Source organism: Orbicella faveolata, unplaced genomic scaffold (genome assembly GCF_042242905.1).
Source record: "Orbicella faveolata isolate gen_17 unplaced genomic scaffold, um_ofav_v1 contig_47, whole genome shotgun sequence".
NCBI lineage: Eukaryota > Metazoa > Cnidaria > Anthozoa > Scleractinia > Merulinidae > Orbicella > Orbicella faveolata.
The window spans coordinates 22,270,652-22,293,348 of record NW_028301577.1 but is presented as its reverse complement, the minus strand read 5'-3'; the positions used below and the strand labels follow the sequence as shown (position 1 = coordinate 22,293,348).

General features: G+C 37.6%; 3 protein-coding genes across 8 annotated transcripts; all 3 read right to left on the bottom strand.

Moving 5' to 3' along the window:
- Nucleotides 1–710: 710 nt before the first annotated feature.
- Nucleotides 711–21,001, bottom strand: LOC110067642 (neurocalcin homolog). 3 transcript variants are annotated; one of them, XM_089279276.1, is made up of 2 exons: nucleotides 20,878–21,001; nucleotides 711–1,682 (listed from the first exon to the last, which is right to left on the bottom strand). In XM_089279276.1, the coding sequence occupies exon 2, from the start codon at nucleotides 1,659–1,661 to the stop codon at nucleotides 1,083–1,085; it is 579 nt and encodes a 192-aa protein (XP_089135402.1). In that variant the 5' UTR covers nucleotides 1,662–1,682; nucleotides 20,878–21,001; the 3' UTR covers nucleotides 711–1,082. The 3 variants fall into 3 exon arrangements, with proteins under 3 accessions (XP_089135402.1, XP_089135404.1, XP_089135403.1); XM_089279278.1 differs by lacking the exon at nucleotides 20,878–21,001 and adding an exon at nucleotides 18,580–18,716; XM_089279277.1 differs by lacking the exon at nucleotides 20,878–21,001 and adding an exon at nucleotides 17,149–17,213.
- LOC110067643 (neurocalcin homolog) lies at nucleotides 3,997–20,944 on the bottom strand. Of its 3 annotated transcripts, none has more exons than XM_089279279.1 (2): nucleotides 20,878–20,944; nucleotides 3,997–5,848 (listed from the first exon to the last, which is right to left on the bottom strand). In XM_089279279.1, the coding sequence occupies exon 2, from the start codon at nucleotides 5,834–5,836 to the stop codon at nucleotides 5,258–5,260; it is 579 nt and encodes a 192-aa protein (XP_089135405.1). In that variant the 5' UTR covers nucleotides 5,837–5,848; nucleotides 20,878–20,944; the 3' UTR covers nucleotides 3,997–5,257. The 3 variants fall into 3 exon arrangements, with proteins under 3 accessions (XP_089135405.1, XP_020630650.1, XP_089135406.1); XM_020774991.2 differs by lacking the exon at nucleotides 20,878–20,944 and adding an exon at nucleotides 18,580–18,678; XM_089279280.1 differs by lacking the exon at nucleotides 20,878–20,944 and adding an exon at nucleotides 17,149–17,209.
- Nucleotides 6,683–20,939, bottom strand: LOC110067644 (neurocalcin homolog). 2 transcript variants are annotated; one of them, XM_020774992.2, is made up of 2 exons: nucleotides 20,878–20,939; nucleotides 6,683–10,890 (listed from the first exon to the last, which is right to left on the bottom strand). In XM_020774992.2, the coding sequence occupies exon 2, from the start codon at nucleotides 10,880–10,882 to the stop codon at nucleotides 10,307–10,309; it is 576 nt and encodes a 191-aa protein (XP_020630651.1). In that variant the 5' UTR covers nucleotides 10,883–10,890; nucleotides 20,878–20,939; the 3' UTR covers nucleotides 6,683–10,306. The 2 variants fall into 2 exon arrangements, with proteins under 2 accessions (XP_020630651.1, XP_089135407.1); XM_089279281.1 differs by lacking the exon at nucleotides 20,878–20,939 and adding an exon at nucleotides 16,710–17,142.
- Nucleotides 21,002–22,697: the final 1,696 nt, after the last annotated feature.

Here is a 22,697-nt window from a genome sequence, read left to right as displayed (position 1 = left end):
ATAAGTCCCACTATCCATCCGGGTATTTTCCTCGGACGGGCACTATGAGCTGATAGTGTCTCTCCGTGGATGAACACTATCGCGTCACGTGATCAATTTAACCCAATAAGAATCGGATAAAATTTAGTGGTGAACTATAAATTCCAATAGAGTACGATCAAAGCCCGCTTCTGTTGAGATTATAAAAATCCTTGAGCTAATTAACCTGACAGTTTTCGCAGAGAGTATGACATCAACATTTTGGTCTCCTTTCATTGTATCCTAGAGGAGTGACACCCAGGTGACGGGGATTTGATAAAAAAAAAACAGTTTTATAAAACTTACCAGAATTATTCTGGCTTGGTCATAATGTCAATGCTACAATGCCCGTTGAACGTCTTCGGCGTTTTTAAAGTGAGAAGTTATTTTCTCCCCACCCCCTTCCCCCTCGTCAAAAAGCAATGGTTGAAAATTCTCGTCCTTGGCTTGATGAAAGTCAATGTGTATTGGACGTAGTGGAGGAAACAGATATAGAACCAGGACAGTGAGGACGCTTGATGTGGAGAATTGCCGTTACTGCTTACTTGCAGTTTGAAATTCAAAACCCAAATGGCTTCTATTACCCTTGAAAGGAACGAGCTTCCCCAGAGACCCAGAGAGATATCCTGAGAGGGGAGGGGGGGGGGGGGGGGGGGCAAGAGGGAGGGCATAAGATCACAGACGACACAAACTTATTTACTGACAACTGAAATAACGTTATTTAATTCATTTGAACACTCTAGCATTACGGAGACCAACGAAGACTCGCAGATAAACAACTGATTAATTATACTACAACAAAGCACTTTTGAAATCATTAACACGAGGCGCTTCAAGCTAATCCAGGATATATTAGTACCGACAGTATTTCGAGAACTCCCGAGTTATTTCCTAATAAAGCACTCAGCCCTAGGGGAACCGTTACATAATTCACAAGTTTTAAAGAATGAGCGTTTGCCAAAGAAGATGGAAGCCGCTATAATGGCCCGGGAATAAAAGAAACGTGCACCAGTTTTCATAGAGAATGTTGTATTGACTCCTATTAATCCGTTTCTGTTTCAAGCTTAACCTGAGCCGCCAGCTGGATCGCATTGGAGTAGGCGCACGATAGAGGGGTCACTTTTGGCTCCTTCGATGAACTCAGCTAAAGAAAGCCTTCCATCCAGATTTTTATCCATTTGCGAGAAAATCTTATCAACTCGCTTTTCAGGCGTGCTCTCGTCTTCGGGCATTTTCATAACAGAGCCCACCATCTTGTAGATGGCCCTGACGATCTCCAGCATTTCTTCTTTCGAAATGTACCCATTGGCATCAAGGTCGTACATGCTGAACGCCCATTTCAGCTTCTGCTCGAGTTTCCCGCGCGAAGTTACGGAGAGGGCACAGATGAATTCGCGAAAGTCGATGGTGCCGTCGTCATTTTTGTCGAACGTGCGAAAAACGTGCTCTGCGAACTTGGAAGCGTCGCCATACGGGAAGAAGTTGCCATAGATTTTCTTAAACTCTTCTACAGTGAGGTGACCGCTCGGGCAGTCCTTAAGAAAGCCTTTGTACCATTCCTGTAGCTCTTGCTCGTTGAATTCCGTCTGTTCCTTCAGGTCAGACAACTGTTCGGGCTTGAGCTTACTATTTTGTTTTCCCATCTCTCAGTCACCCAACTGCACCTGCGAAACGAATCAAACACGGTGTCTCTGTTAGTTCAAGGTTGAATTTCCATTGACAATGCTATTTACATGACTTAATTTATTACTTCCCCGCGTCTCCACGGACCTATAACAGACGCGGGCGGGCAAATGTCGTATAAAAATACAACCTTACACAAATGTGTCACACTTATCCCGAGTCACTTTTGTCCTGAATTTAACGAAAGCAAAAAACAATGCGGTTCCCAAACTAAGCAGTAAACTTATATCTCTTATTGTAATGTACATTATGCAGATACGGACAAATCAAGTCAACAGAAGCGAAGCACAACAGCGCAAATATTTCCCTACTTTATTCCAACTTTTCCCTTTTCCTTCAGTAGATTTGACCTCTTTGTGATACATAGGAAATCGAATTACGTGTTGACGAATGAGTAGAAACGGTCTTAATCGTCCAGTGTCTGCAGCCACAGACAAATCAAATACATGAAGCCGTTCGCAGCTGATTTCAGACAGATTTCGCCTACTGTGGAAGTTAAAAGCGAACAGTAGTTGTTTGCACTTGGCAAACACCCCTAACTCGGTTAATTTACATGAAGACAATGACCACCACACGACACTATGCGCAGACATGGGTTGATTATTCCCACAATTATCCATAGATTTTTGATTACTTTACCACGAGAGTATAAACAAAGCCTGGAGGGCAAAAACTGCTAGAAAATAAACTGCTAGAGATATCAGGCCGACACAATGGTATTACTGAAAAATTCGAACCATATTTTCACCGCAGGCAGTGGTAAAGTCAGCGTGTCCACTAGTATATTGTAGATGCTGCTGGACTCATTCATTCATTGGTAGACGACACCAATGCGATCCAGTAACTTCCTTTAGCTGAAAAAGAATACAACTACAGCAGCTTGTCTCGTTCGCCTTAACCTTCTACTTCTTTTTGATTTATACTGTTGGATATTACACATCCCCACTAAAAACAGAAGAATCTCATCGGGAAGCTTTCGGAGATATTCCTAAAATGTATAATCGAAGAAAAAATCTAAGCCTTCGCGTATTGATTCTTTTTAATTTAGAGTTTGTATGTAAGAATTGTATTGGCTTATGTCGTCTTTTAACGGCAAGGCTCGGTTCTATAGGTTCTAATAATATGACAGATTCTTGTCCCTAGCGTGTGTTCACCTTCAACTCCTATTGATTGAATAATTCTAAAATACGTCAGATCCATGTCAATCTTTCAACACGGCTAAAAATAACAAGTGTTAACTCTTGCGTCTCGTCATTGTTCGCTATTTGTAGGCTCGATTTCTTGGCATTTGTATCAGATGCACCTGCGGTGACGATCCAGTGCAGGTGATACGGGGGGGGGGGGGGGGGAGAGGGGGATTTAAACTCTCGTAATCACTTGGTATAGAACTACAGTTGGACCCCGTTGGAAAATTTCCCTTGGATTTGCCTTTTTATTTCAAACTCGCGCTATTTCGAACTATTTTTCGTTTCTCCTTAGAGTTCGAAACAGCGGGGTTCAAGTGTACATACTCGTGTAAAAGCAGTTGGACACGTCACCATGAATCAACAGCACGTTTGCACAGTTCAACACCTCGCACAACTCTTCTCCCATGATTAGTAAAGATGCGAGAGGAATGGGGAAAAAGCAGACCTTGCTGGCAAGCAAGGGGTGTTCATGACGTCATTTCCGCTTCTAAAAGGTGACTCCACCCGGTCGAGAAGCGTACGGGCTAGGGCGTCTGGGCGTTGACGTCATCATTTTCCGCCATTTGAGTGACGTAATTTTCCAAGACGGAAAAGGTCATCACTGATAACATTATCGAATACTTTCTGAAGAAAACATCGCGGGATGGTAACATATCCAGTTATCGAGTAGAAGTGAATAGATTGGATTTCAGTAACGCAAATTCGAATTCATGATCAAGCATATTTTGTTACTCGATTTCTTTCTGTGTGAAATAGTTATACTTGTGTAGTCGCGATTGTGCTTAAGTTTGTTTAGATCATTGCATTTTACTCATTTAAGAACATGCTTGAATCGTTCTTTAAGAAAATGAAAAACAATTGAGTTCGTTCCTGTCGCTGTTTAATAAACGATCATTAACCGATAATGTAAGCGTCAACGTAAAATGTTCCGTCAAGTTCCCTGTTACTTTTCGCCAGTACTTTAGCTGCGCATGCCTGCAACGTGCAAAGCACGCCCGCAAACTTTTGTACAGGTTGACCGTCCCACTATTAGTCATTCTTGTTGCCAGAGCTTCAAGGGACCTGAAGAAGACTACGTCAACGCAAATAATTTTCCAGAGAAAACAAGTTTTCTCAGTGAGTTACGACATTTTATTCAACATTTAACACCGCCTGAGATAACTGTCCAATTCTTTCGAGAGAAACAGTCACATATTTCCGCGTGTATTTATACACATGCTCTCCTCAGGTACAGTGTACGGCATAACATAGTGCAACCCGTCTCGGTTCACTCAGTTACCTCAAAAGAAAAAACTAAAATGGCTATCTATCTACCACTACAGCTGATGGAACAAGTCACGTTGTTCAACAAACCTTCGTCAAAGTTCGGGGTTACCAAATGAATCTGATCGATATTATTCAATCAGAGAAAGTGCAAGAACACATTCAGAAATTTTTTACGTCAGCCAAGATGCACGGTTGCTTAACAACCTCTAGACGACAACCGTGCTTGTTCATCTTACTGAATGGAATTGTCACACGTCACGAGTGCGTTTGCGTGTCACGACACAAACATCGTTAAAAATGAGTATTCTGCGAGGCAAAATACTAATTTCCAAGAAATAAGCAAAGCAAAACAGCCCTAAATTGCGTTCTTAATCCGTGTAAGGTGCCATAGCCAAAGAAACAGACCTCTGCTCTACGAAAAACATGGTACACATTTACTGAAGTTTAAAGTACAAAGGTAGTCTTTTTGCGCCGGTTAAGTCGAGAGGTTCCATCAATACATTAGAAAAGGTCCACTTTCGAAAAACTAACTACATACCATCTAATCTAGCACAAATCAATCAACGACATAAATAAATAAATATTACTCTCACGATCTCCGTTTAATGATTCAATCTTTGTCCTCTAGATCATCATCAGATTCCAAGAATAAAGAGATGGACTCTCTCTGCGTGGCTGTATTAAACAAACAATAATATTGCTTACGAGGACAACTACCTAAGGATGCATACAAAGATCAAAAAAAAAAACACTCGTATGACGATGAAAAACAACTACTTGTCTATTTCCGAAAGACTGCAAGCGCCAAGTTCAAAGCCCTGACAAGAAACCAGCTTTTGACTACCTGCGTCAAAAGGTCAGCTGCGCTAAGCCAACTTGACATGCTCGGTGAACAGTCTACCCACAGGCTGCAAGTTCTTTCCATGTCGGCTGGCTTTGTCGTTTCAAGGAGGAAAAGTGTCACGAGAGTAAATATTTAACAGGAGATACGGTAAGTCTAGCCAAGGCTCATGAAGCCCAAAAACCCATATTCTTCTAAAGAAAAGGCGGGGGACGGGGGGGGGGGGGGGGGTAACAAAAGAGAACACCAATTAACTTCGTCTCTAGGTCGAGGATCCAGCGCCCTCACACTGCAGTAAGCGCACGATAGAAGGGTCACTTTTGGCTCCTTCGATGAACTCGGCTAAAGAAAGCTTTCCATCTAGATTTACATCGAAATGCCTAAAAATCTTGTCAGTCCGTTTCTCCGGCGTGCTTTCATCTTCGGGCATTTTCATAACAGAGCCCACCATCTTGTAGATGGCCCTGACAATCTCCAACATCTCGGGTCTAGAGATGTAGCCGTTACCATCAAGGTCGTACATGCTGAACGCCCATTTCAGTTTCTGCTCGAGTTTTCCGCGCGAGGTCACGGAGAGGGCGCAGATGAATTCGCGGAAGTCGATCGTACCATCGCCGTTGCTATCAAACGTGCGAAAAACGTGCTCCGCAAACTTCGACGCGTCGCCATACGGGAAGAAGTTGCCATAGATTTTCTTGAATTCCTCGAGGGAAAGGGTACCAGACGGGCAGTCCTTAAGAAAACCCTTGTACCACTCCTGCAGTTCCACCTCAGTAAACTGCGTCTGTTCTTTCAGATCGGCCAGTACCTCGGGCTTCAGTTTGCTGTTTTGTTTTCCCATCGTTCACGCAACCTACAAAAGGGCGTGCAACTCAGTTTAGTCTGTGTCAAACATGCGTGCACGTGACATGCACGTGACGACCGTGCCAAGTGAGTGTATCAGTGCACGCGGGCGGAATGCGACGAGGCAGATACCACGCGTTGATTGGTGAACGTCAGCGGTGGGTTGGGTTAATGTGAGATGTGAAGATTCAATGCAGCTCAATTATAGCGTGTCGTTGGTTGCATTAAGGAAGAGAGAAGATGATTGTTATCCGTGACCCAGCAGTGAAATCCGACTTTGTTAGTTTGACCATCATCATCATCATCATTTACTGTAACGTCCTTTTTTCTTCCCTTATTACAAACATTTTATAGTTGAGTAGCATGGAGAACATTAAGGAACAAGCCTCTACCTGAAATGCTAAATCTGGACAACTCTCTCAACTATAGAGATCTTGGCTGATAATTTATAGACGCTTTTGCCAGCTGGATGAATTGAACTCTAGTGCTCTTAAGGAGTGGGAAGACTACCGAGAATGAACATGAGTTTTTTAGGATGGCAACAGAGTTTTTCACGAACTATTTAAGTTGGAGTATATTCAGAGTTTTGAACTCGTTTAGGAGAACATCGAATGCGCGACCATTTAAATAAAAGCTCTTGTGTACTACTTTGTTCAGGGTATCGTTTACCACGTTGCACATCACGATGGTCCAACTTTTAAGTTAGTCACTGAACCATTGTGTTGCCATTTAAATGAAAGCTACCGAGAAGTGCTTTCATTTGGCATCTTTCATTTTGCTTTGCAAGGTGCGACTAGCTTTTAAGGACACGATCTTAGTTCGTAATCATTCAAGGCTATAGAACTAACAGTTACTGCTGTTTATTTTACAATATTCAACTGTCATCTACACTCGCACTGTTCCAACAGTACTACAAACTCTTTAAAGTAACCTAGCTACTTCACAGATCGTATTGTCACTTCAGTGTCACATACACAACCGGCCAAGCTGTTACCAACGAATTAATTATATTACCTAATTAATTAGATCAATTAGATAAACAAGTTCCTTCTAGTAAATTAAATCTAAGGACCCTTTTAAAAAAATCAGGATGAATTACTACTTCACTGCTGGGAGTCAAAGGGTTAAAAGTGGTGAGATTTCTGTTAAGCTTTTACTCAGTTTGCAACTTAAGAGTTTGCAACGTCAGGATTAGCAGATCATGGTAAATAACAGACAGACAACAAAAGTAGTCACATAGTGTGAAAGGAACACGCAAGTAGCCACTTGTTGGGAAATTATGTGTGTGGGAGGAACACAGATTGTATCTTTGGTTGCGAGTGAATAAGAACAAGATAAAACAACAAACGTGTCACCTGTTTCTAAAACAATAATAAATTAGTTAATAATATTAAATTAATAAATCTGACCAACATTCAATTTCTCTGCACATTACCAATACAAATTAATGCATGGAGGTTAAGAGAACCACATTTCTGATCATCAAGTAGAACTTATGGCACATAACTTTGCTAAGTTCAAAATGAGACAGGGATATGAGGTGGTAAAGTTAATCTAATTAACTTTGATTAATATTTCATTACATAGCGGCCATGAATGTGGTTGGCTTGATCTGTAGGAACACAACACAATAGAATGGAATAGAATCAGATACCATTGTACCATGCCATACTATTAAGACTTTTAGGACATTCATAATGCTCTGATGCACTCTTGAACTTAACCTATAGTGCCAAACACAACAGGTCAATCGTAAACCCAGTTTTTGGTCAGTCAAAGCTGTGCACACCTATTCTAATAGTAAAAGCCCACGATTTTTAAGTCACATACACGTGAACAGCAATTTAACAAAACTTTGCCTTGTCTGTTTAGTGTTATCAAATGAAATTTCAGTGACAATGTGACTTTTAACACGAGATGCACTATCATGGCATCACTTTGAAAGTCAAAAGCCTTCTACTTGTTGGTCAATCAAAGCTGTAGTACACACCTATCCTAGCATTACAATCCCAGAGTAAAAGGCTCCAGCCAAGTAACATGATAGCGATACACCAAAAATTGCAGGTAACACAAGAAAACACACGGATAGGTCTTTATTGTTCATCATGTCACAGACGTCTTAGATGCAAACTAAATTACAGATTATGTGTAGTCACTTTATTTCACAAAACCATGACATTCTTGCGGTGGTTGATGAAGACAGTCGAGTAATTCTACTGTTATTAGATCTATCTACAGCTTTTGATGCAGTTGACATGATATCTTTCTTGCAAAACTGACAAGTCTCAAACGTTTGGAATACAAGGTGAGGCTTGTACCTGGTTCAGATCTTATCTACACTGTAACAGATTTTTGCTTTAAGTCTGTTGACAGATGTCAATAGACTAATAAATCCTAAAGTGAAACGGAAAAGCCTTGTAGAAATCAACATGACTGCTCACTTTAACTGTGAGCCTTTAACTTTCAACATGACTCTGAAGTGTCACTTGAACGACACAAAGTGTAATCTAACAAAATTATGGCATGTCTGTTTACTCTTATCATATGAAATTTCAGTGACATTTTTACGTTTAACAAGCGTTCAGGGATTTCAATAAAATAGAATTCAATAATAAAATCCATGACTGTTAGTACATTCCAAAAGTTGCAATCTCCATGCTTAATCATCCTTCAGAAGTAGATAGAAAAAAGCCTGTTATATATGGAAGTCTCAAGTAGTGTTGCTTTCTTTTTGGAACTTAGCATATTTGAAGCATTCTCAAATAGATGACAGAGGCCTCATAACTCAATGGTTTTGCTACGCTGTATAACAGATCAATAGTAAGACTAAATCCCAAAGTTAAGGTAGCTCCCTAATGTTTTAGGAACGCATGCATGCTGAGGACGAAAGCTCAAGTAATCTGTGCACACTCAAAGGAAAATGTCAGTGTTTTTCAATATTTTATGACGTCAACATGAGTACAAAAAGCAAAACTAACAGTGAATTTTCTTGAGTTTCCTTTGGTGAAAATCTGGAAAATTTGGCAGACTAGTGGTAAATATTTTACTTTAGTCGGTGCTCGTTTTTCAGGGAAATCTATAAGACCAGTTTTTTCATAGCATGTAAAAGATATAAATTTGCAAAAATAAAAAAAAAACTGCAAACCGTACTTTTTTCATGTTTGAGATTCGTATCCTGCAGTATGTATGCGATGTGCTGTGAAAATTTTGGAAGACTTCACCAAAGGAAATTCAAGAAAATCACAAAGCCATAAAAAAAGTCAAAAACACTTTTGTTTGGGCATTTATAATTCAAGACTAAAACCCAAAATTTTAACAGAGATGATAGTAAAACACTACTTAATCATTGCCTATTACATGTAGTAAGTTTGAGAGGACTGGGTGCAAAAACAAAAACAAAAATAGCATTCAGAACACAAGACTTGCCCATGCAACGCCATAAATAATTACCCTATGGAGTCCCCTTAAATGGAACAGCTTTGAAGAAATCAACAAGACTGCTCACTTTCACTCTGAGACTTCAACTTTCAACATGAGTTCCAAAGTGCTTGATTTCTAAGTCACATACAGTAAACTGCAACTTGACAAAATTTTGTCTTGTCTGTTTAGTGCTATCAAATGAAATTTCAGTGACAATTTGACATTTGACACAAGAGGCACTATCATGGCATCACTCTGAAAACCGAAAGCCAAAAGCCAAAAGAAGCATTTCTAACACTGGAAACCTAAAAGTGATTGTCTACTTGTAGTTAAGTTTCTTATAAATTAAAGTACATGAACTTTGTAGAGCATGGGTCTTACCACAACTATCACATGTACCAGGTTGAGATCTCAAATTGAAAAAGTATGGCACACTTTTTCAAATTCTGCCAAGGTTGTGTCTTGGACAAATGGTTGCTATCACTCAATATCTTCATCTAGGTGTGCATCAAGGCAATTACACATGTTATCAAGTTTACCATGGTATTAAATAAAAGAGCAGCCAAATTTTCATACATGTTAGAGCCTCTTCAAAGGGTATGCATACTAATGTATGTCGCAAATAGCAAGAAAAAGTCATGCACTTTTAAAGATAAAATTAACATTCACTCTGTACATTTCGTATAAAATCAAGAAGTCCCCCCTCCCCCGAAAAATAAGAATGTTAATTCATTCATTAGTTGTCAATTTTCTATTTTCTTTTGGCATTCAAGTAATCTACTTCTTCTTATTATTATTATTATTATAAATAATGAATACTAATTTATGATATATTAAAGTAAATTTAGGTAACCACAACAGAAAAATATTGCAGAAACAATAATTATTGCAAAACACTTGAAAACAAGTAACATAAGAAAACTTGCAAAGTGAAGGAAAGAAATATCCAGGGAATATTATTTTGCCTTCCTCGCTGCTACTCAGTGCACTCAGAACTGCAAAGGTCAAGCTTTATACACACTGCTATTGTTATTTAAATACTCTATGTTCAAGCACTGTGTGATGCATCACACTGTAGAAGACGGACAATGGATGGGTCACTCTTTGCTCCTGCAATAAATTCCTCAAGAGAAAGCTTTCCATCTTCATTTGTATCCATTTGGTTAAAAATCTTGTCAGTACGTTTCTCTGGAGTACTTTCGTCATCTGGCATTTTCATAACAGTGCCTACCATCTTGTAAATTGCTTTGACTATCTCCAACATTTCGTCCTTAGAGATGTATCCATTGCCATCCATGTCGTACATGCTGAATGCCCATTTTAATTTGTCATCCAGTTTTCCCCGTGACGTAACTGACAGCGCACACATGAATTCACGGAAGTCAATACTGCCATCATCATTCTTGTCAAATGTACGGAAGACGTGTTCAGCAAATCTGGATGCATCTCCATATGGGAAGAAATTGGCATAAATCTTCTTGAACTCATCTACAGTGAGGTGCCCACTAGGACAGTCCTTAAGAAAACCTTTGTACCATTCCTTGAGTTCAAGTTCAGTGAACTCTGTTTCTTGCTTTAAGTCAGCTAACACTTCAGGTTTGAGCTTACTGTTTTGTTTGCCCATTATATAATCTAAAAGTACAAAAACGAAAATTTGTTAGCCTTTAAATGTAAATCACAGAATGAAAATCGTGAACAGCAATTTAACAACTTCTTTAGCTTTGAAATGTTAACTCATTGCTCCTACATAAGGTGTTACTTCAGGTGTGTTCAGAGAATTTAGTGGTACACTGTACATCAAGACAATAATACACCCTTTGTTGATAACTTCCTGTAGTCTCGTCACCTCTCTGTTTGACAGTGTATAGATGTTATGAGAAGAAATTAAATACTGATCATATACTTCAGAGAGTGATTTTGTTTAAAATCACAGTGTAATTTACACATCCTAGAGTTTAAAAAATACACACAACAGACTGTAAATAAAAGGTTCAAAGTAGAGGTATTTGATCTTTAAATTTAACCACATTATGACGGCATGACGTTTAATTGTGTTACAAATTCAGCATTATTCGATGTGTTTAGCTTTAAATTTAAACAGTGTAAATTTCCATGGACAATGCGTGTAAATCCTACAATGAGAATATTTAATTACTTAATGATCAGTCCAAAAGGGTTTTAAAGTTTGATTTCACAGACCTTTTCATTTTCAAGTTAAAGTTTATGAGACACAGTTAGCAAAGAATTTACATCCCATTCACTATGTCACATGAACATAATCTTTTTTCTTTTTGTTGAACATTGGTTTTGATTTCACAATATGTTAGGACGCTTACACGATGTAGCTTCATTGTGGAAGCAAAGCAATCAGTATCACAGCTGAAGAAGAAACGAATCTTGGATGTAAAATGAGATGCAAATAACTATACATCCAATGTTTTTTTGAGACAAACCCTATCACACAATATGACACGAAGCAATCCATTAAGTAAATATGAAACAAAATATGAGTCCATTTCTTAATAATCCTTTCAGAAAATATTGAAAATATTTTGATCACATTGAAAAGTTATCATGTTAGCCATGCTGTATGAATTTTCAAGAATAACAGAAAGAAACTAAACTAGCCTGACTTTAATTCAATGGAGAAGGTTTACAACAATAGCGCTTCTCTATCTTGGAATGATATCGAGACGCTCAAACTTAATAGTAACATGAGTACATTTGTATGGTTTGACTTGTCAGAAGAGTACTTGACAAAATGACTGGAACAGACAAGAGAGAATAATATTTTTTTCACAGCAAAACGACTCGAACGTACCAGACAGGAATTTTTTTTTTCAGGTTTTTTTTTTTCAAGTAGCTAAGAGCTGGCCACTGCCTAATTTCATGGCTGGCTGAAAGAAGAACAAGACTTCAGGCAATTTTGAGAGTGCAGAAGTCAGAAAAGCCTGCTAAGCTTGTTAGTAAAACACCTTTAGTTAGTTTTTTTCTTACCTAAATCCCTTAATTTCACTGACAAAAGGCCCAGGAACACTCTTTAAATTAGGCTTAAGCTCAAACTATGACAAAATTTTAGCAGCAATTGCTTTCTATATGTAAATTCAGTCATGATAAAGATTTCCTTTTATAATTTAACGCTAGACAGAACATCCTGTGTTTATTACAATTTTATGCAAAATACATGCTCTTTCACATATCATAGGATGTGCTCAGAAGACAATTTACAAATGCGTGCAGCAAAATGTTTTAATTTAATAATGAAAGATATCACACGTGGAAAACTCTTGCTTCGAATAATATGATGTCCTGCTCCCCCTAAAGCGAGGATATTAAAATTTTGTTAACATGTGTAGTAATTTATAAGGAAAAAGCAATAAATGTTTATACTGTAAGTTTGCAATCACAGAGACAACTTTTTCAGATTTTGCAGTTTTAAGTAGAAAATTAGGAAAGTGGTCATATAACAAGGAAATAGCATATTAGCAGATTCTATCGACTGTTAATCAAAAAAATCCACCACATCAACTTTATTGACAGTTAATCACCGGAAAGGGCAATTCTTTTCTTTGCAATAATATTATTTCCTCCTCAATCAATATTTAAAACCATTCTGAAATTTTATATGCACTAATTTATAAGTGGGATTGTTTGGAAAAACTGGTTTGTCTGTGAGAGTAATATCAAATTAATTCACATTTATAGTAAAAGAAAGAGGTTTTCACATAACAATCAATTCAAAAACGTTTACCCCTAATACAACAATCATAACATGCAAATGTTCCCCCTTTAATTTTCTTTTACTGTGCATATAATAAGTCAAAGTGGGGGAAAAATTGAAAAGAAAACCACTCCTTAAAAATGTTATGGTAATCACTTCTTGCATGAGAAAAGTGTGTAGTGTTGATGTTATCTTTAATCAAGTACTTGGCCAAAAGTACAAAACAGATACCTGTTTGGTCTGGGAGCAAAAGGAAAGAATAAAAGATAAATCCAAATAAGCTAAAAAATCTTGGAAGGTGAAAGATTGTCTTGGAGCTTCTTGTCATCATTTTTAATACCTGAACTCACAATAAAAGCATATCATATGTAATAACCTTTATAGAAGAAGCATACCTCAAGGTAAATTGACATATAGAGGGATCTTTACTAAAAATACAGTAGAGGTAAATAAGGTTACATTTACATATGAGCCAAGAGGCCCATCAGGCCCGAGATTATCCTGGTTTCCGTAGCGTAAGGTAACTAAGAGTATTTCTACTCCCCCCTGGATGGGATGCTAGTCCATCGCAGGGTAACCCTCAGCATTAAACTTGCCGGTATCCATTTATACACCTGGGTGAAAACTTAAAATACAATAAACTGTAACTGTCGGCCATCAATGAGACAGCCCTGGTTAATGTACTTCTCTCATCTGCAGCAAAACCATTGGCACAGTTCATATTCAGAGGTTTAAATACAGTCCTAATGGTACTAGTAGCCATTACCCGACATGAAAATTGAAACGAATATAAATATAAGGAATTAAATGTAAATAATATCATCCAGGCAAAGCATCCAACAAAATAAAAACACAGTAAGCCTGTTCTCCTGACATGTATCTAAACTGGTTTATTTTGTCACGTGATCATGATTAAATATATAGGAATGAGGCTGTTTAGCACCTATAAAATCATGCCAAGTTTGTTTTTACTTTTATCATTTATAGGTTTGAGAAATTCACTGGCACATCAAAATTTCAGCTACATTTCAGATATTTGGAATAATAGGAATCAAAAACATTTTCTGTGTTTCTATACATTAATAGAAATATGACTTTTAGCATGTGCTGTGGCACAAAAGAGCCAACAAATCAAATGACGTCTTGCATTGGAATGCATATCGCTTCTTTAGACAGGAAGTCAAACGTGAACTTAGAATTGCGGAAAAAGTTCATGTGAGAACCCAGCTACTACAAAGTAAAGGAAATACCAATGCAATTTGGAAGACCATTAACAACTGTCTGCCAAAGAAGAGCAAAACCCGTCCTCGCATACCTGACAACCCGGTTTCCTTGGCTAACAGGTTTAACGAATATTTTACATCTGTTGGAAGCTCAGCTGCCCAGAAAGCTAATGACCTTGCCCGTGAACATAATTTTCATATCGATCCTACTATGTCAACTGTGGTGTCAATGCCTGATGAGATGTCTGACTTATTTCAATTCCACTCTGTGATAGAGAAAGATGTTGAATGTGTTATTAAGGGCTTTTCCTCCAATAAAGCACCTGGTCATGACAAAATCACTGCACAAGTACTCAAGGATAGTTTGTCAGCCACTCTTCCAGTAATAACTTGTATCATGAATAATTCATTCAACACCAGGACCTTTGCAAGGCAATGGAAAATTGCTGAGGTAACTCCGGTCCTTAAGTCAGGTGACTTTGAAGATCCATGTAATAATCGTCCAATCTCTCTTTTACCCATATTATCGAAAGTATCTGAACGTCTTGCTCATCGACAGCTTGTGGATTACCTAACTAAAAAGAAGAAGTTGGCTAAAAGCCAGAGTTGTAACCGTAAACTCCACTCGACGGAAACTGCCCTTCTGTGTGTTACAGATGACCTGTTGCTGGCAATGAATAACAAAAAAGTGTCTGTTGTAGTGTTACTGGACATGTCAAAGGCCTTCGATAGCATTTCACATACTGTTCTATTGCAGAAACTGCAAGCACTTGGTGTCTCCTCTCCAAGCTTGGACTGGTTTCACAGCTATCTTACGGGCCGCTGCCAACGGGTTCGCATCCATGACACTGTTTCCGACCTACTTCCGTTGAAATATGGTGTCCCCCAGGGATCAATTCTGGGACCAGTTCTGTTCACTATTTACGTAAATGACCTGTTGTCTGTCCCTCTACACTGCAAATCTGCCTGCTATGTTGACGATAACAAACTCTATTTATCTTTTCCTTCAACTAATACAACTACTGCAATCGACAATTTGAATGAGGATCTAAAAAATATCTGTGTCTGGTGCTGCAAAAATTCTCTTCTAATTAACCCGGACAAAACCAAAGTTCTGTTTATTGGTGTGCCGCAACTTCTCCGCCAATTGCCTGCAGTACCTGTCTTAATGCTTGGAAAAAAAATCAATCCCATCATTGTCGCCAAAGACCTTGGTCTTTATCTTGATCAATCTTTAACTTACAGCGATCACGTTACAAAAACAGCTTCTAACTGCATGCACAAACTGATAGAAATAAACAGGATAAAGCATTTATTGGATAAGAAGACATTGCTTCTACTTATGGATTCTTTTATCTTCAGTAAGCTGTTTTACTGTTCTACAGTCTGGTCGAACACAAGCAAGTCTAACATCGAGAAATTACAGTTGGTGCAAAATTTTGCTGCACATATTGTATTGGGACTGCGTAAGTACCACCATATCTCACAAGGCATCAAATCCTTGAATTGGCTGCAGGTCAGCGATAGACTCTACATAAATGACGCTGTGATGACTTTCAAATGTATTCATAATCTTGTTCCAGACTACTTGATTGATAAATTCATTTTCCGATCTCAAATCGCTACAAGAAACACCAGACAGAGTAATGACTTAAACATTCCACGTTGCCGACTGGCTACCGGACAAAGATCATTTGCATATCGTGGAGCAAAAATCTGGAATGAGCTAAGTGATGATTTGAAAAGTTTACCTTCTGTGAAAGCTTTTAAGGGACACTTGACCAAACATATTTTAAATGTTAATAATGTAAATTCTTAATATTCAATTTTAAACTTTGTAAATTTTTAAATCTTTAATACTGTAATTAATTTTAGACTCCTTACCCAGTTTGTTTATTCATTTTAATTGACGTATTTTTATCTTTTTTATTCCTTTTGTAACTGAAAAGCCCCTTTGGGGAGTTGCAAATAAAGTATGTACGTATGTATGCTGTCTAACAGGCTCCACAGTAGTTGACTGAGCTGAATGTGCTTTGAATTCATGGAAACCTGACCCTATTATTATTATGGAAATAAATGTATAACAGATCAGTCAACCTTATTTTATAAAACTTCCTTTTCTTTTAGCTTCAGTACAAATTACACAAACTTTTATCATCAAAGTCAAATTTGAAATTTAGCTCTTTGTTTTACTGGTTCAGCCATTACTAATTTTACCTATGATTTTACTTATGGACTTGTGTGAGGCAAATAAAAAATCTATTTTTAATTACCCACATCACAAAACACAACTAAAAAGGTCTCGACTTTTATAATTTTAAAACTTAATTTATCTCTTTTCTCTAAGGAAAGCTTGCTCGCATAGTATAATCCATAACAACTAAACACTTTTCCCAAGTAGTTAGTATTTATACTGCATTGTACATGTATACACAATGTATGGTTATCAGTTTTCAAATGAGCAAATAAAAATAAACAAATTAAACAAATGATTGTGCAGTACATACCATGAGCTGTTGTATCATGTTGAGTGTTACAACAACAAGCATTCCACAGTACAACCCAGTACTAGCCTCCAAGTGAAGTTGTGAGGGTCTTCTGTGAGTACATGCGTGATGTGCTGATAAGTGCTCTGTCAGTTGAACGTGTATTTCCCATACGCGTAGCCATGCTCGAAAAAAGTCTTCGGCAAAAAATGATTGTACAAGACTGCAGTGATGGACAAGCATTTGCTTGTAATGTAGTAACAAAGATCATTGTTTCCATTATGTCAAAGTCACAAGTGATGCACGAATAAAAAATGAAAGTAAACAAAACAAAACAAACAACAACATGGAAATAAAATGCTAAACTGAAGTGATTACTGGCTACAGATATACAATAAAGGCTTGTTAAGGAGAGATACTGGCTCAAAGAGACACTTTAATAAGCCTCAAGTGCACTTACAGACCAATCCACTCCCTTCAATTAAAACACAAGGCTGGTGGTTCCAGAGGTTTGATTCAATCTCTCTGCAAATAATATTGTAGTTTTCGAAACTCCTTATATAACTGCTTTCTTCATTAAGTCAGGGGTTTCAGTTAATGAATTAAGGGAACATTATTAATTAGCATTTATTACTCTTTCCAGGAATACCTAGATGGGAGTCTTCCCATTGAGACAATCAGATTCACAACAATATTGCTAGCTTACCAAATGAGATCTAAAAATGTTAACCAAATATTTCTTTGCACAAATGAAGAGACAAAAAAGCATTACAGGATAAATGAAATCGATTTCACTCCAGCTCATTCAGGTTATCAAGTACAATGCATGTATTTGGCATATAACAACAAATAGTTTAACTGAAATAAGTTATTTGCATGTCATGAGGCAGTCTTTGCCTCATGTTTACATTTGGCTAATTAGGCTCATAGTGAATTGTTGGCAAATAAGAAGGCATGAGAGGACAACATGGAAGTTTTCCAATATTGTACTTGGTAAAAATAAATACCATAATCTAAAGCAGTAAAAGACTAAACCATGTTTTACGTCTTAAACCGCTTTTAAGTTTCTGGTGTCATTTTGACTGGCCATGCATTAAAAGCAAGAACTTAAGAATCAAACCCTTAAAATGATGTTTTATTTTCTGTAGACAGAAAGATAAAAAGAATAACTGAATCTAAATTATGTTTTCTGTGGGTGTCCCACATTCAAGGGTAACGCAATTACCACAATGACTAGGAAATCCCTTTATCACTAATGCAGCTACTAAAACTAACACCCAGAAAAATAGTGACCTGAAATGACTATACTTCCCAAGTATAAAATCAAAAGAAAATTGCTTTGCTGATTGATCCTTGAGAACTACTTTCATTTAAAAATATATTTTGCATCCCGTCCTTAAAACCTACCATTCTGCATTTTTGTAAAACAGAATAGATTCCACAAACGTCGTAGTAAAAGAAAAGCTCCACAAATAACACTGTATAGGAAGATTGAATAAATAATTACCTATTCTGACTATGCCAAATAATTATTGTTTTGCATTCTTCATCTTACTCTGGGAGAACCAGCTTAGTAGTCTTGGCCACATTTCAATTAAGAATAATTTCACCTGGCCTTGATTAAAAGTTTGTGGTTCTTGGTTTAATTCAGTGGCATTGATGAAATATTGACATACTCAATGCTTTCATCCAAAAACCTCCTACTCAACTTGCACCATAAAAAATACACAGACATCTTGGCTACTCCCTTGAGAAATTCAAGAGGTATTCATTAACTGTGTGTATCTGAGAGAGAGTAGTTTCTTGCTAAATTCAAATCGGTGACATCTATGTAAGTTCCAAGAAATAGCAATAAATTTGACCTTTTCACACCAGCTGATGATGTACATACCTTCCACAAAGAGGAACTGCACTTTGAAGCAAACAGAAAGCACAAAGAGAAAGACTTTGTAATGTCACTTAAATGGTAATTCAATGGCAGTGCTCAAAACACTTTAGCCAGACAATTTATCCATCCTTTGAATCCACCAACTGTTCTATCATTCTTCGCTGAAACAAGCAATACATAGGAAATAGCCCTGAGAGCAAAAACAAGAAATTTAAACTGCTCAAACCAGAGACAAGCATCCTTTAAAGAAAAATGTGCCCACACTTAAGAAGACTGCAAATAAACTTTGTTACCTGTCAAACTTAAAGGAGACTCAAAGTCAACTTTCCTTTAATCCAAAATAGATTAAATCTTCTGACTTACAATGCTCAAACATGGAAGGATGAGTTAATCGGCTAGTGAACTCTGACTAATTCAAACTTTCTTGCAATGAAAGAAAAAAAAAAACACTAAAAGAAAACCCTCAAAATAACAGATTTGAATAATCACTAAAATGTTCCGGTCCATTGTCATACATTTTTCTCAGTTATGTAAAAGATGATATTTTTGAACCAGAATGAAAGACAGATTTTGAACCCAATGACAAAACAATTAGAACCATCAAGAAACAGGATGAAACAAATGTCATACAAAGAAACATAATTTGGTATAAATTTTCCCCAAGTGACCAAAAACCATGAAAACTTTGGAATATGACACATGAGTCTCACGATACATAATATTCTTTTGTCTGTAGCTCAATTCGAGATCAGCGGGGAATAGGACCAAGTAATTATTTAAGAAGATCTAGTAAAACTTTCCTTTTCGTGCGAACATAAAAGACAACAGTATCATGTCAAATTGGAGACCATCTTTGCCCTTTTCATAGTTCAATTCCACGGCATTTGCATGAAACGGTTTACAGCATAAAGGAAATAAATCGTGAATACATAAAGTGATAAATTATTTATAGTGAAACGATCCTTTACGACTTGCAATACATTATGTGAGTCATCCCAGGTATACAAAACATTATGAAGAAACTATCGATATATTAAACGAACCCATATCTTTATAATGAAAAAATTCCCGCTAGTTGCAGAAGCAAGAGCGACTCTGCCAACCGCTGATTTATCTACACAACAACTGTACTTTAAATCGAACTCACATACAACACTGAAATTTAGCTTCCTCAAACTTTTAACACCTCTAAAAGACCGCGTTATGGACAAGACCAAGTAATCTCATCTTTCGCAGCTATACAAAAGCAATAGGAAAGCTACACTCTTTCCCAACCGAAACAGAACTCTTCTCGATCTGTATTTTAATAATTCATCGGATACGGTTTAAAGAAGATATCCTCATAAACAATACTTTGCCTCGGTGGAAAAAGAAGCCTGGAATTGTTCTGAAACAACACAAAAGATGTACCGACGTACATACAATAAGGGAGTTTGACTTCTGCGAAACACCTGATTTTTGCAGCGTGGATGACAAGAATGCAATCGCTCTCGGGATCTCTGAAGCAGATTTTTCCGGAATGCGTACGCGGCGTTGAAAAATGCTTCCACGATGTCAGCTGAATTTTAACGGAAAGCGCATATGATATGCAGTGACAGTTAATCTCGTGAAAAGCCTAAACCTACCCATTACGAGAAAAATCTTCTGTTTTGAAAATAATCAAGTTAAATTTGTCGCAATCTTGCTGGTGGGAAAAGGGTAGCGGAGTGCTCTGCATGTATAAAACATTAAACATGTCAACAAACGTAAGGAGCGCCTCGCGAGCCTCTTTTGTCGCGCAATTCAAACAACTTACGGTTTTGTTAGCCCTTTCTTCGAGATCGAAATGTTGATGCCTTGTCCTTGCAAGCAATCGAAACACGTACAGCAGCAGCCTGAAAGCTTTACAGGAACACTGCTCGTGGCTGGAATTGTTATCGCAGATTACCAAGGAACGAAAGTACGCGAGCAACGAAGCCGAATCGTCTTGAACATTCAAAAAACGAATTCAAAATTGACCATTCGCGACAAAATGCTTCTATTGATCAGCTAAGAATCATACAAATCTGCTTAGCTGACTACTGCCCGCTGGTTGAGTGCACTCAGGTCGGATAGCAGAGAAATTGCGAGACAGGTGGCTCTGAAGTTTGCCACAAGTCGCTCGATTTATCAACAAACATTCGGTTTTGCGTGAAGAAAAATTGAGCAAGATTGCCAATTTATTGCAAAACCGGATGTATTCTGAACACTTAAAAATCTAAACAGTAGCACACAAGACCTTTCTTAGTCATCTGCCACTAAAAATATGCAGAGAATACTCACCAAAGGAAAGTACCGTCTCCTCAAACCGACTTTGCGTACAGAGTACAAGCTAAAGCCAGACCGTGACTCTATGACGTCACAGAGAATTTAACGCATGCGCTATGAGATGTAGTCCTCGCGCGATAAACGGAATGGATCACGCGAAAAAGACATCTTGGAGGAAGTACACGAACAAAGCCATAACACACTTAAATGAGTTTTCTTAAAACAGATTGCTACTATGTTTGGGCGCGACACTCTTTTTTTTCTCGATACTGTGGGGCAGGCATATTCAAATCTAATGTCTACCTCGTTCAAGGTAAAGTTACCATGGAAATTCCACAAAAGACATTTGTTGTTGCCTTCCAGTTTTTAAGACAGGGAATAATTGGTGGCAAAAGTACTAACTCAGAGGTCGCGAGAATTTCGTCTCCACGAATCACTTTGACCCTAGAGCCTACCCCCTCAGGACAGAAAACTTTCTGGAAGGGTAAATAAAATAAGCAACTTAATTTTTAATTTTAAGGCTTTTTATAAGAGTATCTTTGATAAGCGCTCTGTTGGTGTTGTTTCAGCTTGCATTTACGCCAGAAATGAATACAAAAAAATATTCGCCACACGACACCAAAACTAAACCCTAACACAAAACCTCTCAATTATTACTTGTTATACAATTTTTCAATCGTTTTCAACGACGCGTGCTTCAGGGGCAGTTAAAATCGTTTTCTCTTTTTTTTTTTTTTTTTTTTTTTTTTCGTGTTTGAATTTACGAAGAGAAACCCTGCACTCTAAAAGCCTGAGATTTATTCACACCGGAAATGTGCGGTTTGTAAAATAAATCTGCAGTCGCTCGTTTCTATCGATCCACAATTTTTTCAGAAATTACCATTTTTAAGATTACGTGTTTCAGTGTCAACAAATGAAAATATTGCTAAACCCGGAGGTTTTCAAAATAATGTAGCACTTTTTTCTGAATTTAAACAATTGTCGCGCTTTTTTTCGTTTCGAAAATCAGCGGATTGGCGAGAACTGGTATTTTATAAAGACACGGAGTGAGGAGAGAGGAAGATTCTTGGACTGAAAAAGCCGGCGGGATCCTCGCGATACGTTTCTGCTTTGCCCTCGGGCGCCGTTACTCCCACATCGACCGGCAGCAAAATTTTGGTTTTAAAATGTTTTAGCTACAAATTAAATACGGGCGTGAGGAGTACAGGAAATTGACTAGTTGGCCCAAAACCAAACTAATCATTAAAGGTGTCAAAAAAGGTTCGTCTTTACCCTGATTTGATTTCTATTTTCAAATGCAAATTCATACGTATAATCACTTGAACTCCATCTATTACGTGCTAAATATGTATTTAAGAAAGCGTTGGGGAGATTTTTATCAAAGCACGCGCTGATCGCATAATTAATTCAGAAGTTGGTGCGAGTTGTACGTGTGGCAAAATTATCACTCGCGTGTCAAATGTGACTGGTATACATGGCAAACTAATAGGCTCAACTACTGATCTTTTCCGGAGAAACACGCTATTTTAAAAATGTAAAGTGAGGAACTTCGGAAACGATGTACAAACAGCTTTTATTTATGGGTCACAAGGGGAACTCAAAACGAGGGCTGTCATTTATTTTGAAAACAAACATATTTTGGAGAATTAGGTTCTATTTTAAGAAATCAATCAAGCTTCTAAAGGAAATGTCTTTTTTTTAAATCAAAATTCAGCTTACAGGATAAAATAAATTTACCTTGATTCAACTCATTCGTAAACAAAACTTCGATGTTATGTTAACTACAGCGGCTTTCTGCTATAAAAATCGCCGATAGTCTTCAGCTAAACAAAATG

Excerpts from the sequence above, each read along its gene's own strand:
- LOC110067642 (XM_089279276.1), bottom strand. The coding sequence starts at position 1,661 with ATGGGAAAACAAAATAGTAAGCTCAAGCCCGAACAGTTGTCTGACCTG.
- LOC110067643 (XM_089279279.1), bottom strand. The coding sequence starts at position 5,836 with ATGGGAAAACAAAACAGCAAACTGAAGCCCGAGGTACTGGCCGATCTG.
- LOC110067644 (XM_020774992.2), bottom strand. The coding sequence starts at position 10,882 with ATGGGCAAACAAAACAGTAAGCTCAAACCTGAAGTGTTAGCTGACTTA.